The sequence below is a fragment of the Cebidichthys violaceus genome, unplaced genomic scaffold (assembly GCF_023349555.1).
Source record: "Cebidichthys violaceus isolate CVI_PGR_0920_01 unplaced genomic scaffold, fCebVio1.0.p SCAF_14, whole genome shotgun sequence".
In the NCBI taxonomy this organism is placed as follows: Eukaryota; Metazoa; Chordata; class Actinopteri; order Perciformes; family Stichaeidae; genus Cebidichthys; species Cebidichthys violaceus.
Window position 1 is genome coordinate 10373366 of NW_027176307.1, and position 16107 is coordinate 10389472.

Here is a 16107-nt window from a genome sequence, read left to right on the forward strand (position 1 = left end):
CGACGTCAGGCTGGCAACACTCAAGAGGTGAGCGTGAAGCTCTGTGCAGTACTACAGCTTCAACGTTACCGCCACAGAGTGGGAAAACACATTTCGGGTGACTTGTCAGAAACCAGAAGTCCTTCAGTAGCTCTGACCGTTTTCATTTAACACAAATCTAAATTAAGCTACAGGAACTCAGAGGAGACAGGGTTGGTGTTGCAGACCCGTCTGTCGACTGTAAATGAAACTTGTTTTATTTTTGTTGTTTTTGTTCAGGGAGAATGAAGCTCTGTGGAGGGAGATCTCAGATCTGCGACAGATACATGCCCACCAACAACAGCTCATCAAAAAGGTGAGCACCACACCGGATAAACCCGGTGACTGAGTAGTAACAGCTTGAAGTGGACTGTGCATGTTAGGAATATAAACAGGACAAATCATTTTTATTTAGTTCCCATGTTTACGTTGTTGTGGCATTGGATTAATTACTTTAGAAAGGGAAGTCTAATGTCACCACACGCAGCAGGTGTTCTGTTCATCTGAAATCCAGTTTTCTGTGCTCTTCTCTTTTTAGCTGATTCACTTCATCGTCACATTGGTACAGAACAACCGCATCCTGAATTTAAAACGCAAAAGGTGAGTTCACACTGAAAAGAAAAAGACCTCTTCATTTTTTACTGGAATGACCACCATAAATAATCTATGATTTTAAATAGTCATTGTTGTCTTGACCAACGACAGTAAACCAGCTAACTGTCTGTATGAACTTTAACTGTTGTCGTGTTGTTGTCCTTTTGACAGGCCACTTCTTATGAACAGCAATGGAAAGAAGCCCAAATACATTCATCAGATCTACGACGACAAAGTGTGTGTGGACCAGGTCAGTGAATAGCAGAACCCAGTGACATAACCATGGGGAGTATCACCTATAGTCGTACCTGCAAACCTTTCGGCGAAAATCGCCATTTTGAATCCAAATATATACAGTTACAGTTTAAGTTATGTTCCGTTTAAGTTCCTTTACGTTCCGTTACAGTTTAAGTTATGTTCCGTTTAAGTTCCTTTACGTTCCGTTACAGTTTAAGTTCCGTTATGTTACAGTTTAAGTTCCGTTATGTTCCGTTAGTTTAAGTTACGTTACGGTCATAATGACTTTTATGACCACGAAACATGAGGCCCAGATACTGATGAGGTCAAAGAGCTTAATGAAGAGTTTGTGTAGCGCAGCTTGACGCAGGGCTGAGATGTGAGTGGAGCTGGGCCTGGATAAAGGTGTTCACTGTGATCACCACAGCCAGTGTTCTAACAGTCCCAACAGTCCCAAGTTGCTCCCAAGAGCCCTGAAGTAATGAGAGAGGGTGAAGGTGCCTGTACCTTCATCTCAGCGGGTTGCTAATGCAGAGGTGTGTATAGATTGGAAGCTTGCAGTTAAATCACAGCTTGATAAGTTACCTTAGCCAGAGTAGATTATCATTTAATTTAAATAATTGAACTGGAGTGAATGCATATGAATGCAAATAGAAACTAGGCTACAACTCTACCAGCTTTACAGTAACAGTAGAAGTCCATTAATATTAAGCCATACAGTAACAGGGTTCAAGAGCTGAAATACTGAAATGTCTTATCACTTAATTTTCTTTTCAGATTACACCAGAATGCTACATTTTAAAGTTCATATTTAAAATAAAATGATCCTGGGGGAGCATGCACCCCCCCCCCCCCCACAGGGTTTTCGGTGATTGTCACCTTTTTCACCTCTTATGAGTTTGCAGGTATGAATAGTGATCGGTTACTCTTCACATTTCACTTTTTAAGCCTGCGTGTCTTTTGTTGTTGTTTTTAAAAGGATGATATTAAATGTGCGACGTGTTATATATGAATATTTGTGAAGTCCTGTGTGTCCCCGGTTAGACGTCTGTTAACAGTCTGAATGGCGTGAAGGGCTCCGAGATATCGGATGACGTCATCATCTGTGACCTGACCGAGAGTGACGCCGAGGCGGCAGCTGAGGTCGCAGAGGGATCCCACGAGCAAGGGTGAGACTAGTTACCCATAAGTCATCGGGTGACATTCACACTGATCTCCTGCTTTCATTTTGTGATTATGTCAATTCAGTATAACTCCTAGTTAAAAAAGACTTTTAATAGTCTTTCTTATGCCGGTACATTTGGAAGGGTGTGTGTGTGTGTGTGTGTGTGTGTGTGTGTGTGTGTGTGTGTGTGTGTGTGTGTGTGTGTGTGTGTGTGTGTGTGTGTGTGTGTGTGTGTGTGTGTGTGTGTGCTCAACACATTTATAGAACACGTACTGATTGAGAATGTCCTTTCACTACAAAACTTTGAATAAGTTGACTTTAAAGGACCTGTCTGTATATTAAAGAGCCAGCAGTATCTTTCTCAATGAAAACGTCCTCCCTCAGTGACATGGACATCGTGGAAGTGGAGCTGGACGGCTGTGCGTTGCTACCGGCTGAGACGGAGGTGAGCGCCTCCTGCACAGACGACGTCAAACAGACAGAGGCCGGTGTGTCAGCGGCAGCAGACGACAGCTGCGGAACGACCAGCGGCGCCCTGCAGCTCAATAAAGCCTCAAGCCTCAGTCTGGAGGACCCCGTCAAGATGATGGACTCCATCCTGAACGAGAACGGAGCGATATCGCAGAACATCAGCCTGCTGGGCAAGTAAGTGCCGACCGTAATCCTAATTCTTACAGAAACGGAACCTTACCCTGAACATAATTGCGGGCCTACTTGGGTCAGGAAGTATCCACGGATGCATTATTGAGAGTGCTACCGTTGGACTGATATTTATTTGGCGAAGGCTTATTTTCTTCTTCCGTTTGGTTTAACAGCAGTTGGTGTCCATAAATGTTGCATTTCCGCCATCTACTGGAAAGCTTTGGGTCTTCCCTGCACTTGTGAATTGTGTGTGTCTGCTGAAACAGCCTTAAAGGATCACAAATACATTTCCATTTTACAATGCAAAGCTGACGATTTCTCAAATGAATATAGGGATTGTGAAGGTTATTAAGCGATGCAAATGGGGATGTATTTGTACAACAGTTTATTTACAATTGCTTATGAGAACTAACGAGTCTCATGCTCCATGTATTTGTGGATTTTTTTTGTGGAGTAGTTATTCTGCAGCAAAGTAACTAGTAATCAATGTATAATAAAGAATGTCCACTGGTACGTCAAGTGGTGATACTACTTTAAAATATTCTACATGTTTATAAGAAGAAGAAGAGTTGCTGGCTACTGGTGGAACGTGGTGTTTTGTGTGTGTCATCAGGATGGAGCTGATGGACTATCTGGACAGTATTGACTGCAGTCTGGAGGACTTCCAGGCCATGCTTTATGGAAAACAGTTTGGCATGGACTTTGATGCTTTCGAGGTAAAATTACATCACTAACAAACTAAAGACAATTCACATGATCAACAACACTGATCGCTTTTATTTCAGGGCTGTGGATAAACTGACAAACGGAACGTTTTCACACGTCTCCACTGCTATGAATTTAGCAGAAAGAGTTTTTTTAGCAATGTGGAACGTAAAGGGTTAATATCAACGTGTGTCAGTTCCTCTGTAGCGCAGACAATGAAGCGTGACTTAAGAGTACAGAAAGCAGTTTGTACGGCCACCTAAAAACAAGGTAATGTCCCCTGACTGTATTCATCCATAAAGGCAAATTACAACACTAGGGGGGGACAGTGGACAGTGAGGACAGTGCAGTAGTGATTAAATACACTAAAGCACGTCAGATAAACCGGTCATACCTGAAAACAAAAGGTACCGACTTGATTGGTGTGACATTAGTCTTAACTGAACTTAAGAATTCATTTAACTCTGGATTCCTCCCTCTGTTAGTGAGGGATCTCTTTACAGCCGCTGAAGACGGATGGAAGGATTTCAGTGTTCAATAACTCTGTCAATGTGCATAAGGCCATGTCAGTATTATTGGTGAATCTATACTTTAATCTGTTTTATATTGAAGCTAGTTTCTTGTAGTCATCATTCCCTCTTGTGTGTTTTCAGGAGGGTGTGTCCTCCAAAGACAACTCGGCACAGCTAAACCGAGGCAGAACAGAGGAAGTCAACACAGGTGAGAAACGTTGATACATGCATAAGCACGTTATGTAGGCGGGGGAAATCTGACACACTTAAATGAAGTGTGTGAGTGGAATCATTACACCTATGATGTAACTTACAGATCCACCTTATCGTTCAATTCAGCAGTGTTGTTTGTGCCGTGACTATTCCCTAAGCATCTTTCAATTGTCAAAGACGTAAAGCAACTTGAATCTTGAATCAAATTCTGCTCAATATTTCATCAGTGCCGTCTCATCATCATCATCATCATCATCATCATCATCATCATCATCATCATCATCATCGCGCTCCCGGAGCGCAGAGAGAGCAGACTATAAATGCTCGTAGGCAGCTGATGATGATGAAATGATCTGAAATCCAAGAACTGCAGAACAGAGCTTCAGTGCTTCTCAATAATATCTCCTAATACTGTGCATACAGTATGTCACCAAGTACCAATTTAGTTTTCATATAGTTTTTGTGTGTAAAATCGGTGAACACAATTTTTTTTTATGGTCTATTTATCATTGTGGAAATGAAGCCAGTGACAGCTCTCGCACAGTCATAACACTTCATATCCTCCATTAAAAGTCCTCATCATAATGCAGGCCATGGTTACTCCATGGCTGTCCAAAAAAAAGCCAGCAGACCCACTCTCATACCTGAAATGATTCATGCTATTAATAACTTTTTGACTCTAAACAAAGTCCCACCAAAGTCCCACGAAGTGGAAGTATTAAAGAGTCACAGTGGGAGACGTCCCTTTATCTGTGGCTGATGTCTCTGCAAATGGAAGCCAGTCGGCAGAGCAGAATGTGCTGTTGATATGTATGTTTATACAGTGTGGAGTAGCTGGAGGTGTGGTTGTTTAGGTCTTCTCCGTACAACAAATAAGGACTCCTCCGGTGTCTTGTGTTCAGATAAGCAGTTGATCCAGTACACGTCTTGCCCTCTTCTGGCCATCCTGGATAGCTGCATTACTCCCCCAGAGCTGGATCTGGGTTCCAGCAGCAGCAGCATGGGCTCCTACACCAGCCACCTCCAGCCCTCTTCCAGCGCTGCTGCTTCTGTGGAGGCTGAGCCTCCCGCGGAGCTGCTGGACACCAGCCTGGAGTCGAAGCAGCCGACCCGCAGCTCCCTGATCCGCCTGGAGCCTCTGACGGAGGCGGAGGCCAGCGCCGAGACGCTCTTCTACCTGTGCGAACTGAGTCCCGCCGGAGCGGAGGGCGACGCCACCGCGCTGGACGGCGTGTGAGCAGGGAGGGGAACCGGAATGACAGGGATGATGTTGGTCCACCACAGGATACAGACAGTACTGACTTTGGGCGTTAGTATTCCCTCACCTCTCTTGGGTGTACACGTTGAGAAGCAGAAACGGAACTGAAGGAAGCACCAGGCTGCAGTCTGTCCCATGTACACATTTTTACATTTAAGACTTTTGCGTTTATGATGACAATTGAGTGACAAAAATAAGCCACATTCTCATCAAATATGTTATTAGTTTAACAACCTCTGGCAGGTTATTAAAACTTGCAGAAAGAAAAACTGCACCACTTCTTACAGTCATGACTCGGTCAGGACAGAAGAAACGCATCATACACACACACTGTACACACACTGTACACACAGATCTGAATGTTTCCACACAGTGCTTGTATGTACCTCCCATATATCTTCAGATCATAATCACCATGTTGTTCTTCTGTATCAAGAGTAATCTAACTGTTGTCATAGGAACATCTGGACTTATTGGCAACATCATACTTCACCCAAAGCATGATGGAAATTTAAGTACCAAAACATTCTAATCCAACATGGAAATAGAAAGAAAAACAATGTGAGAAAAGCCGTGATGTTTCGTTTTTCATTCATTCATTCATTCATCTTCGTCCGCTTATCCGGGATCGGGTCGCGGGGGCAACAGCTCCAGCAGGGGACCCCAAACTTCCCTTTCCCGGGCCACATCAGCCAGCTCTGACTGGGGGATCCCGAGGCGCTCCCAACAAAATGTTTCGTTTTGTTTGAACAATAAATGTTTTGACTCTAAATGTCTTAACATGGTTCTGATACCTTCGGAACACTTCCTGTATCCATTCATAAACACATATTTACCTTGCTGTGTGTTTATGAACACACAAAACACTTTAATCGCCTAAACGTGTGTCATCCAAACTGTAGTACTGCTGCCCTTCATCCTGGGAATCCGTACACGACGTGTAGCCATCAGCTTTTACATGGAGTGAAAAGTGAGCACAAACCCATGAGGGGTCAAAAGAGAACGCTGGCTTCACTGCCGTGTGTCTGAGAAGTGATGATAAGAGTACTTTATTTCCATGAATTAAATGTTTTCATAAACGCAATACTCTCAAATGTAAAAATGGTTTCTTGGCTTACACAAACTGTGGCTAGTGTAAGCGCACGACACTCTGTCCATCTTTGGTCTCCTCTTCACCGTCGGAAAAGCGTTGCATCACATCCGGTTCCACAAAGTCAGTGAGGCGGCATCTTCACCAATCCGTAACAACTCGTTGAACCTTTTCTATGTACTTTTGAAAATGTATTTATTGTGATTTTTGTTTTCTTATCTTTTGCTACATTTCTGTCCACGAAGCTCAGACTCTGCAGAAAAGCAGCCTTCCTGCTGAGAGGGTTGTGTTCAGCCCGGGCTTCCTTTTGAGTTGAACAATCGGTTAAAGAGTCATTTCACAGTTTGCACATCACTTCGTGGTCTGGATAGGAACCATTATATAAAGTAAAACAACTCTTCTCAACAGTTAAATATGCAGTATTTAAGATGTATGGCCTGGTGTTTTTGACTTTTGAATTTTGACTGCTAAATCTATCAACATCTCTTATATATACAGAGTTTAAATTTCTCTGCTGGGGGGGGGGCTACACCAAGTGATGCTGCCGTCCACTAAGAAAACATTGGGGTCTATTTGATGTTGTGGTCAATTTTGGCTGTCTATGTAGCAATTCTCAGCTAGAAGCTTCTCTCTCAACATACTTCAACAGTGTCGAGACCTGTTGTTTCAGTTCACAAGAATGCCAAAGCAGCTAAAAACATGAATTCTTTGTGTTTTTAAAGGAGCACTCACTGATTTTGTTGCAGTCGTTCCTTAATGCCCCAAATCTCCTCCAAGCTCCCCGTTCAATGAGTCCACACTGTTCACAGTTTGGACACAACAGAGAAACCGGTGTGAACTCAGAGCCCTGATCTCCGCTGTAAATGACTTCACTCTCGTTGTGTTCAGTAGCCTAAGTATGTTCATGTTATTGTTAAGGGAAAGTCCTCCTGTCTCTGTTCGCTGACATGGAAGCGGCCATTTCTTCCGGTAGCTCCATGCTTTAGTTCTCGGATACTGGTTATAGTTTATATATAGTTTTATATGACCTGCCCGCTTCCCATGAGCTGTCTGTCATTGTTGCAAGCCTTGCCGTTAAAATAAAGCAAATGCTACAGTGTTCGTTTGTCGTTCATTGCTTCTCATCAGGAGACTGAGACTGAGTTTTCAAGCTAGTTGTAGTTTGCATCCATGTCTTTCCAAAATGTCATCGCTTCATCATTTTGTCCTATTAGACATTTGTGTGAAATTGTCATAATTAACATATGAATTCTTGAGTGAGGTCACAGTGACCACCGAACTCTATTCACGTCATCCTTGAACCCAAGTGGATGTTTGTGCCACATACAATGAAATTCCCTTTAGGCATACCTGAGATGTTGCGTTAGGACATTTGGATGGACATAAGGTTGTAGTGATTGTAGTGTAGTTGTAGTGGAGATATTTTTCTATTCCTAGTGATGAAGGTAGTTTATGTAATTTATTAATAAATAAATGTAATTTATGTAAAGTGTAATTTGACATAAACTGAGATGAGGTTCACGATATCACTAGCTGAGCTGGCTAGAGGGATTACTTTAATCAGCTCCATACCGTCCAAACATACTGCTGAGAGACAAGAAACAAAACACACTCCACTTCTTTTCCTTCAGTTTTATTAAACGAGTTACAATATACTTTTACATGTCAGGAGAGAAATCATAGTAGGATTAAAGCACAGGTGAGACAATCACACGAATGCACACAAACACACGATGTGTGTGAGGAACTACATGCTAACTCTGAACACTACCAAATAATTTATGTAGAAGTTTTCAATTTTACATTTAAAAGTCAAAAATTCAAATCAGAAGCCACACAAAAACAGGAATGCCTTTGTCGTGTATGTGCAAGCTGCAGAGAGAGAGACAGCTGGTAGAGCTTCAACACATGATGGCAGATGACTAGAATACCACACACACACACACACACACAACGCTACACAGCACCGCTCATGCTCGTGTCTCAGTGCCACAGCTGGAGTCCTGCTCACACACAACTGAATCCATCAGACTTTAATTTACGTGTAACAGCGTTTCCATATGTAATACTGCAGTCAGTGTCGTTACGCCGATCAAAGCCATCACCGTCCTCACACAAGCTTCAGTTACTGTTCATGTCACATTAGGTCTGATAGGAAAAAAGCATGCAGCTCAGTCTTTATAGAAAGAAAAGAAAATCATCCGCTAGAAATACACAGGACGTATTTACAATGGCAAACGGCATGGGGGGGGGGGGGGGGGACACCACTACAACAGGCTGCTGAGGATTCACAATGACGTTGCAGCAGAGGAGCCGGGCTGCAGTCAGAGGTGGAGCTGAGGGGGGACCATCATAAATCCGGACTACAGGGGACGAGCCCACAGCCCCCGAACCAAACGGTCCTGAAACAGACCCCGGGCCCCTCTGCTGCAGCTGGAACTGATGCGGGGTGCTAGCGCTAGCTACTGTTTTTTTGGGGTTTTTTTTAACTGACTTTTTGCTGAAACAAAACACAGGTGAAGCAGAGCATGGATGTGTTTGTGTGAGCGGTGGGACGGTGCTTTCAGTCAAAGTCTCTGTTGACCAGGACCAGCGGAGCCACCAGCGTCCACACGTAGAGGGCGATGCAGATCCAGCTGGAGGAGATCTTCACCCACACAGACGGCCACTTGCTGGTCATGGCCTGGTAGTTGGCGTCGGGGCTGCGGAGGGAAAGACAACAGCTGACAGATTTATGCTCTGCGGCTATCGGTCTGTGTTCCAAGAACTGTGAAATGAAATGCTCCAAAAATAAAATGTGTTCAAAAGACAGAAAGATGAAACCTCACTGAAGCAGAAATAAGAGACTTCAGTGACAGTAGCTTATTTAAACTAGTGTTGATACCGCGGCAAAAACCTAAAACATCGGGAAAAGTAACGGAATAATAGATGACAGAACATGGAACATAAAATAATTCGTTTTCTAGGATTAAAATGTAGTAATTTAAAAAAAATGCCACAATATGCAGGAATCTGATGTCCCTTCTAGACCCTTTTACAGCTGACATCATCCGAAAACAGCACAAAATGTTAACTGTACCAATTCAACAACTGTAAAAGATATCAGAAAGCTGACAAATATTTGAATTAGTGCTGGCCGGTATGACCAAAACTGTATATCACGGTATTTTGTAAGATTATACCGGTTTCACGGTATATCACGGTATTTTTTTTCTTCGCGCTAACGCATTAATTAACGCCAAAAATAATTTTATTGCGCATTTAATTATTAAGCAGACATTTTTAACACAAGAACGGTGAACAGCTGTTTGTGCGGCTTGTCTTCCTTGACTTCACCTACATTCCCCTGGGTCCTAAACCCCTCCAAGTACAGCTTGTTATCACCCTCTATGTACCAACGTACATTTATAACAAATACCACACATATTACAAGGTACTCAGCGTTGCATGTGTCTAACCAAAATACCCCAAAAAGCAAAAGTCTCTTTGTTCCTCCTTTGTCCTGCATCGCTCTTTTCTGTTCTTAATGTAGCGACGGAGCCTCTCCCAGCTGTTAGCAGACTTGTACTACCGGGCTAGCTACCAAGCTGTACCCAGCATGCCGTTCGGCGGTGTAATTTTATAAATGTTCAATTATTAGTGTTACAAATTGTTTATGTGCCACAAACTGTGAAACAGAATTCTAACAGAAAGTGTTTGAAATTGAACAAACCACGGATGCATTCGGCAGAGAGTCACCGGTTAACACGGTCACTCATTAAACCAAAACACCGTCAGCATCTATGGCTGCTATCTATTAAACGTGTTTGTAGCGCTCATTTTTAAACTCGATAAAGACAAAACTTTGAGTTCTGAGTCAGACACACACCATCATAACAACGTACCGTACACCTCATCTCGTCTCGCTCTAACGTTACGTCTGTCAGATGCTCAAAGTGGACTAATCAGAGAAAAAGGGGCCCTTCCTCTGTGCCATAGGGCTCCACACTGTTGCGCTGGGTGACACGTTGCCTACCTGTACCAGTTGGTGAGCGTCATCATGATGTAGAGCGACGCCAGGAAGAGCATGAAGTGGAAGAAGGAGTAGGAGTAGGTGACGCCGTCCTTCTCGTTGTCCACGGCTCGGCCGGCACCGCTGCCCTCCTCGAAGCTGTCGGCCTGAGGCCCGTCCTCGATCAGGGCCGACTCGTCGCTGGTCAGAGTCAGCTTGTTCACCTGGGTGTTGGACGAGTTACGAATACTGATGGACGGACAGAGGGGGGAGACATTGAGAACGTCAGCTGCCTTATCGAACAGCAACACAAGGTGACAGACAGAGGCCGGTTAAGGCTGCAGCCTGCCCGTTGGTAATGAAACGCTCTCTTCACAAGTTGAAAGGTGATTAAAAAGGACTTCCTCACCTGGAGTAGAGGACACACATGAGGAAGAGGATCAATCCCACAATGCCCTGGGCATCCCACCACTGAACCACGTGGTCCTGACCTGCAGGACTGGTGCTGTTCAGTCCGATAATACCCAAAAGGCTCGGGTTGCATTTCCTGTCTGTGAGCCACAGGAAAAGATTTTTAATTCATGCTGTGTGACTGACGGCTTACTGTAGGCAGAGTGTCCAACACAATAGGCTATATTCACGGCCATCTTGGATTACGGCCGTCGACATGTTTTTTTTAAACCAATGAACAGAGGTTACCATATTTGGAATGCGAAGGAGTGACGTAGAGATGCCGTATATGGCGTATAGCGCCAGTGACCTGTCAATCACATTAAGCCCGCCCTAAAGCATACCCTGCTTTATGGTCTGTTTGACTCTAAATGGACCATAATTTACTAAATGAACATCATGCTGTATTGAAGAAGACTTGAAACTAGAGATTGAGACCATAAACTCATGTTTACAATGTTTACTGAGGTAATAAATCAAGAGAGAAGTAGAGTCATTTTCTCATAAACTTACTATACATAAACTATACAACCAGAGGAGTCGCCCCCTGATGGACACTAGAGAGAATGTTTTAAGACATTTCCACATTGGCTTCACTCGGCAGAACTAGAGGTTGCCGCCTAGTTTCTACCAGATATGATAACAAACTTACATGCACCTAAGGAACCAGCTTATTGTCAGCTTTTTGCATGGATGTGACATTACATATTAGAGAAACACAGTTTCTATAAGCGAGGTAGGGGAGAAGAGAAACCGGATTTCCCCTGTTAAGAGTACTTGTTTTACCAAAAAACACTAAACAAGCAGAGCAAGGTGAAAGCAGCATGGAAATGTATGTCATCCTACCAGGCTCATTGGTCATGGCAGACCAGGTCAGGTACATGGTGTACAGGGTGACCAGGGAGGACTGCAGCAGGCCAGACCGGGGCTGGGACTCCTTCACACAGAGAAAGGCAAGCATTAGTAGGCAAATCAATCCAAGACCAACCCACAAGTAAAAAGTACTCAGCGCACATCCGCTGAGCATCACAGAGGGAATAGTGCATGACTTATTCTGGCTTCAAGTCCCAGACATGAATGCAAACCTGGATCGGAGGCAGGATGGACAGGACGGAGGCAGCCACGCACAGGAGCATGTTGATGCTGATGAAGACCTTGTTCTCAGTGCAACCGTCGGAGTGGGTGTAGTAGACGTAGAACATGACCAGAGACACCAGGGACAACAGGTAGTTCACCGCGGTGACCGACAGCAGAGCTGTGAACACAAATTAGCAAGGTAGGTATTTTTTAAGGTCGTTATTGATCACAATTTTCTCCGTGACATAAACCATCATAATAACACTGTCACCATACCTGCATACCAGCAGCGAGAGTTGCCCTCCTCCATCTTCTCCACCCAGGACTCATTCCAGGAGTGGGCAAAGTCAATGAGTAGAACCAGCTGGATGAGGATGAAGCAGAAGGCTCCGGCCATGCCGATGTAGAACCACACTGTGGAAGACGTAGAGCGAGGTCAGGTTGCTACGCTGTGTAAAATGCTCATGTAGGGCCATTATTCATCACTTATGATGTCTGATATCTGCAGTCTTGATCTACCATCACAGAAGGACAGACTTAAGAATACTATTTCCCCCAAAAACTGGCCTTTTTTTTGCATGCATCATCAGCCTTCTTGGTTTATGTCTAGAACACAACTAGTTTTTCCTGTTATCCTATTTCCCGGGAAACAGGAAGAATGGATTCCTGGGATTATTATGCTTGTACAGACAGCTGCATACCACGTTTCATTTGAGAGGAGAAAGACGATACCGGACAAGAACGTTTACCAGTAGTGAAGGGACCTTCTGAGATGAAGAATGATCCGATAGTGATGCCAGCAGCTGCAGCAAACTTAAAGAACCAAAACCTGGAAGAGAGAGGTTTTTGTTTTTACATCAGTCACAGGCAAAAACTACAGAACTCAATTGTTGCACAGATTAGCGCTGAAATGATCAGTCTATCACCAGCGGTTGGGCGCCGACTCACCCGTTGTGAAGCGCAGCTCGGGGGTCGTGGCTGCTTTTGACTTTGATCATGAGCAGAGAGAAGAGCAGGAAGAACATGGCCATGCCGAAGCAAACGCGGTACACGGCCTTGTAGCCGACCAGCACGTCGCAGTTCACGTGACCCTCCACGCCGGGAATGGACGAGCCCGTCCCTCCTTCACAGAAACCAGGAATCTACAGCGGCACACGGGACAGAAGCCATTTTAGGCCAAATCACAGACTTCAGATCAGAGAGCCTGGCGTGCAGCACAGAACAGAGCGTCTCTCCCACTAGGAGAGCTGCTCGGACGTTCTCCCCAAATGTAACTGATCCTTTGAGGGAAGTCTTCTCAAGGCCTTCAAGATCAGAAAGACCAAGACCAAGGAAATGAGTTGAATCCTTAACATCACTCAAACCCAAAGTGAGAGTCTCATGCATGAATTAGGAGGGTTTCAATGAAACAGTCTTCTTATTTTCTATGAATCCTGGTAGGAAAATGTAAATATAAGACGTGACCCAAATGCTTCAAAGCTTTGACTGTTGCCATGGTAATCGACTTCCATATCAGTATTCAAAAGCAGCGTTTTGTTATTACTATTATCATTATTACTATTATATATATATATATAATCACACATCATTCATTATGAGTTATTGTCGGCGCCTGAGCTCTCATTTATCAACCGTCTACACCGGTTCATGTGCAACCCATTTCACTTTGATGCTAATGTATTTTGAGAGTTACTGCTCTCAACCAAGCCAGGTCTTTCATTTATTTTGCTGACATAGGCTACATTCTATTTATGTATTAATTATATTTAAAGGCCTATATGAGCCAATTAGTTTTCATTGGCTATCGCTATCCTTTTTTCATGTGATTTTTTGCACATTTTGCATTTCAATGAAAAAGGGAAATTTCCTATTTTTGTCCTCTTCTCCATTAGATAATAACAGCACAGTAAAGGACAATACCAGGAAATAATAACTGCAAGTTTGAGGAAAGTATGTCAGCTTGTGTTTTCATTGTGACTCTCGGTTGTTTTGTCTTTTTTTTTTTAATGCTTTTTCCTGCTAAATGGCTTATTTTCTAAATTTTAAAGTGGTGATTTTGGGTGATTGTGGGTGAAGTCGTTTATATGCTATTCTTACCTGCACTGTAATAAAGAATAATTACATTTCATACCTTCTTGAGCTGACCCTCCATGCCGGGCATCAACATAATGCAGGCGAGGCCCACTCCCAGCAGCAGGAAGAAGGCATAGATGAGGCGAGTCACTGTGGAGTTATTTCCACTGGGGCAGCATCGACACAGCAGGCAGGGGGCGCTGCCGCACAAGCACGGGATCTGCACACAAACCAGCATTGCTATTAATTACCTAGTCATTAATCCTGTTACCAGACGGACAGATTCCTTCCACCATGCAGGGACGGTGTTTACTGCCTCTCTCTCTCTGGCCAAATCCCAATGTCCCCCCTTACGGACTCACAAACTTTGAGGTGCGCTCCCGTGAAGTCCGTGAGGGTTTAGGGATGTCCCACTGTCAAATCGTTGAGTGTTTGAGGCTCTCTGGCAGACATTTTGAGCCCTTTATGAACCCTTTCCGTAAGTCAGCATGGTATGCTGACTTAGCCTAAGGGAATTACCCACAAGTCATAGCAACGTGACGTTAAACACGGGGTAACCCATGGAGACGTTAAAAAAATAGGTAAACAAAGAGGACGGCTCACCTGTGTTCAGCCTGTCTTACTATATTTACACAGAAACATTAAGGGTTAAAGATGGAACAAAAAATAAACTTGAAATCAGAGGATGTTTATTTATTTATCCATCAAATATTTGCTTTTGTCATCGAAGATGTTTTGACAAAAACAAGTAAATAGATTATATGAAATGACCTCATCTTTTGAGAAAAGAGCCTGGAAGATGTTCAAATCAGGGAGTACAAATAATAAAATAAATACCCTCAATTATACATCTTATTTGTTGTCGTTTTCATGGTAACGTGATATGTTGCAGCAAAATGCTGTCCCATTCCTATTTACACCATTTCGAGCCCTTGCAGCCTCTCACACTCAACCACTTACCAGGTGACGTCAATTAAGTCCATGAGGGTTCAGGGCGGACATTGGGATTTGGTCTCTCTCTCTCTCTCTCTCTCTCTCTCTCTCTCTCTCTCTCTCTCTGGGTAGATCTGTTGCTGTCTGTCTGCACATGTCGCAATTAGCGGATACCTGATTCCTGTTTACATGGCCGCAGTGTTGCAACAGCTAGCGTTGACGTTACAGCCCCGGCTGCTCAGTTGACATCATCGACATGTTTGTTTACAATGTTCAACCAACATAAAAACACCAAATACACGTCAAAATACTGTAACTTACCAGTAATGCTCATTTAGCTTAGCAACAAAGCGGTTCGCCTAACGTTAGCTTAAACATCGAGCTCGACGTGTTTTGTGGTTATTTAGGTTACTGTTAGTTAGCTGGTTTCCAAACAAAGGCAGACACCATGTAACGTAGCCCTACAGTTAGCTTACACAACGACAAGAGCCAAGAACCAATCAACGTTATCAACAATAGCTTCGTGTTAGTATTATATAATAACAGCTAGTGAATGCTAACTAGCTATGTCGTGTTTATGTATGTCCGTCTGCGCCGCAGTTTATCAGCGCGACGGCCTGCTGCCGTCTGTGTTATTGCGCAGTCATGACAGCACTTGTTTGAAGTGTGAGGAGCAAATAACAGCGAGAACACATCCACTGCTTTCACTGTCAACGGTTTTTAAAAAAAAACAAAGACGTGTGTAACTTACCCAGCTCGCCATGGAGCACAATCCCAAAACGGCTCCCATGATGGCGGATGTTTTTCTTCTTTTCTAGTCGGTCGTTAGATGGCTGGTGCTTTCGTGCTCTCCCAGAAGATGGATGATGCGCTCCCACAGACTTCTTCTTCTTTTTCTTCTTTTTCTTCTTCTCATAAAAGTCCGGTAGTTTTACTGCCCCCCATAGGACGACTGCAGCCAACACACTCAGTCTTTACCCACATGCTGAACATGTATTCACCTTCCCTTATACAGCAAGAAACAAAAACATCATCTCTGTGTTACATAAATACATACACATAAGATCAACCAGACATTTTTGCAGCAATTGTGAAAATAAAAAAAAAAAAAGTAGTGTATTGGATTTTTTTTTAAATACACTTGAGAAG

The 16107-nt window shown here is 43.6% G+C and overlaps 2 protein-coding genes across 3 annotated transcripts in view; one reads left to right on the forward strand and one right to left on the reverse strand.

Annotated features, from left to right (window-relative positions):
* hsf2 (heat shock transcription factor 2) overlaps positions 1–7533 on the forward strand; it is a 10886-nt gene extending 3353 nt beyond the window's left edge. Inside the window, exons 4-12 of one of the 2 annotated variants that reach the window (XM_068708771.1) lie at positions 1–27; positions 259–334; positions 557–618; positions 784–862; positions 1894–2018; positions 2399–2659; positions 3270–3372; positions 4015–4081; positions 4989–7533. The exon at positions 1–27 is cut by the window's left edge and continues 98 nt beyond it. In XM_068708771.1, the coding sequence (XP_068564872.1) occupies positions 1–27; positions 259–334; positions 557–618; positions 784–862; positions 1894–2018; positions 2399–2659; positions 3270–3372; positions 4015–4081; positions 4989–5323 (1135 nt within the window). In that variant the 3' untranslated portion in view covers positions 5324–7533. The remainder of the gene's footprint in view (positions 28–258; positions 335–556; positions 619–783; positions 863–1893; positions 2019–2398; positions 2660–3269; positions 3373–4014; positions 4082–4988) is intronic. The other variant, XM_068708772.1, reaches the window with a different exon arrangement.
* A 518-nt stretch (positions 7534–8051) lies between these two features.
* On the reverse strand, positions 8052–15851 carry serinc1 (serine incorporator 1). Its single transcript, XM_068708773.1, has 10 exons — positions 15710–15851; positions 14084–14245; positions 12901–13094; positions 12702–12781; positions 12229–12366; positions 11961–12130; positions 11722–11812; positions 10835–10976; positions 10450–10674; positions 8052–9136 (listed from the first exon to the last, which is right to left on the reverse strand). Exons 1-10 carry the CDS (start codon positions 15746–15748, stop codon positions 8998–9000), a joined length of 1380 nt encoding a protein of 459 aa, XP_068564874.1. The 5' UTR covers positions 15749–15851; the 3' UTR covers positions 8052–8997.
* Between the last annotated feature and the right edge of the window lie 256 nt (positions 15852–16107).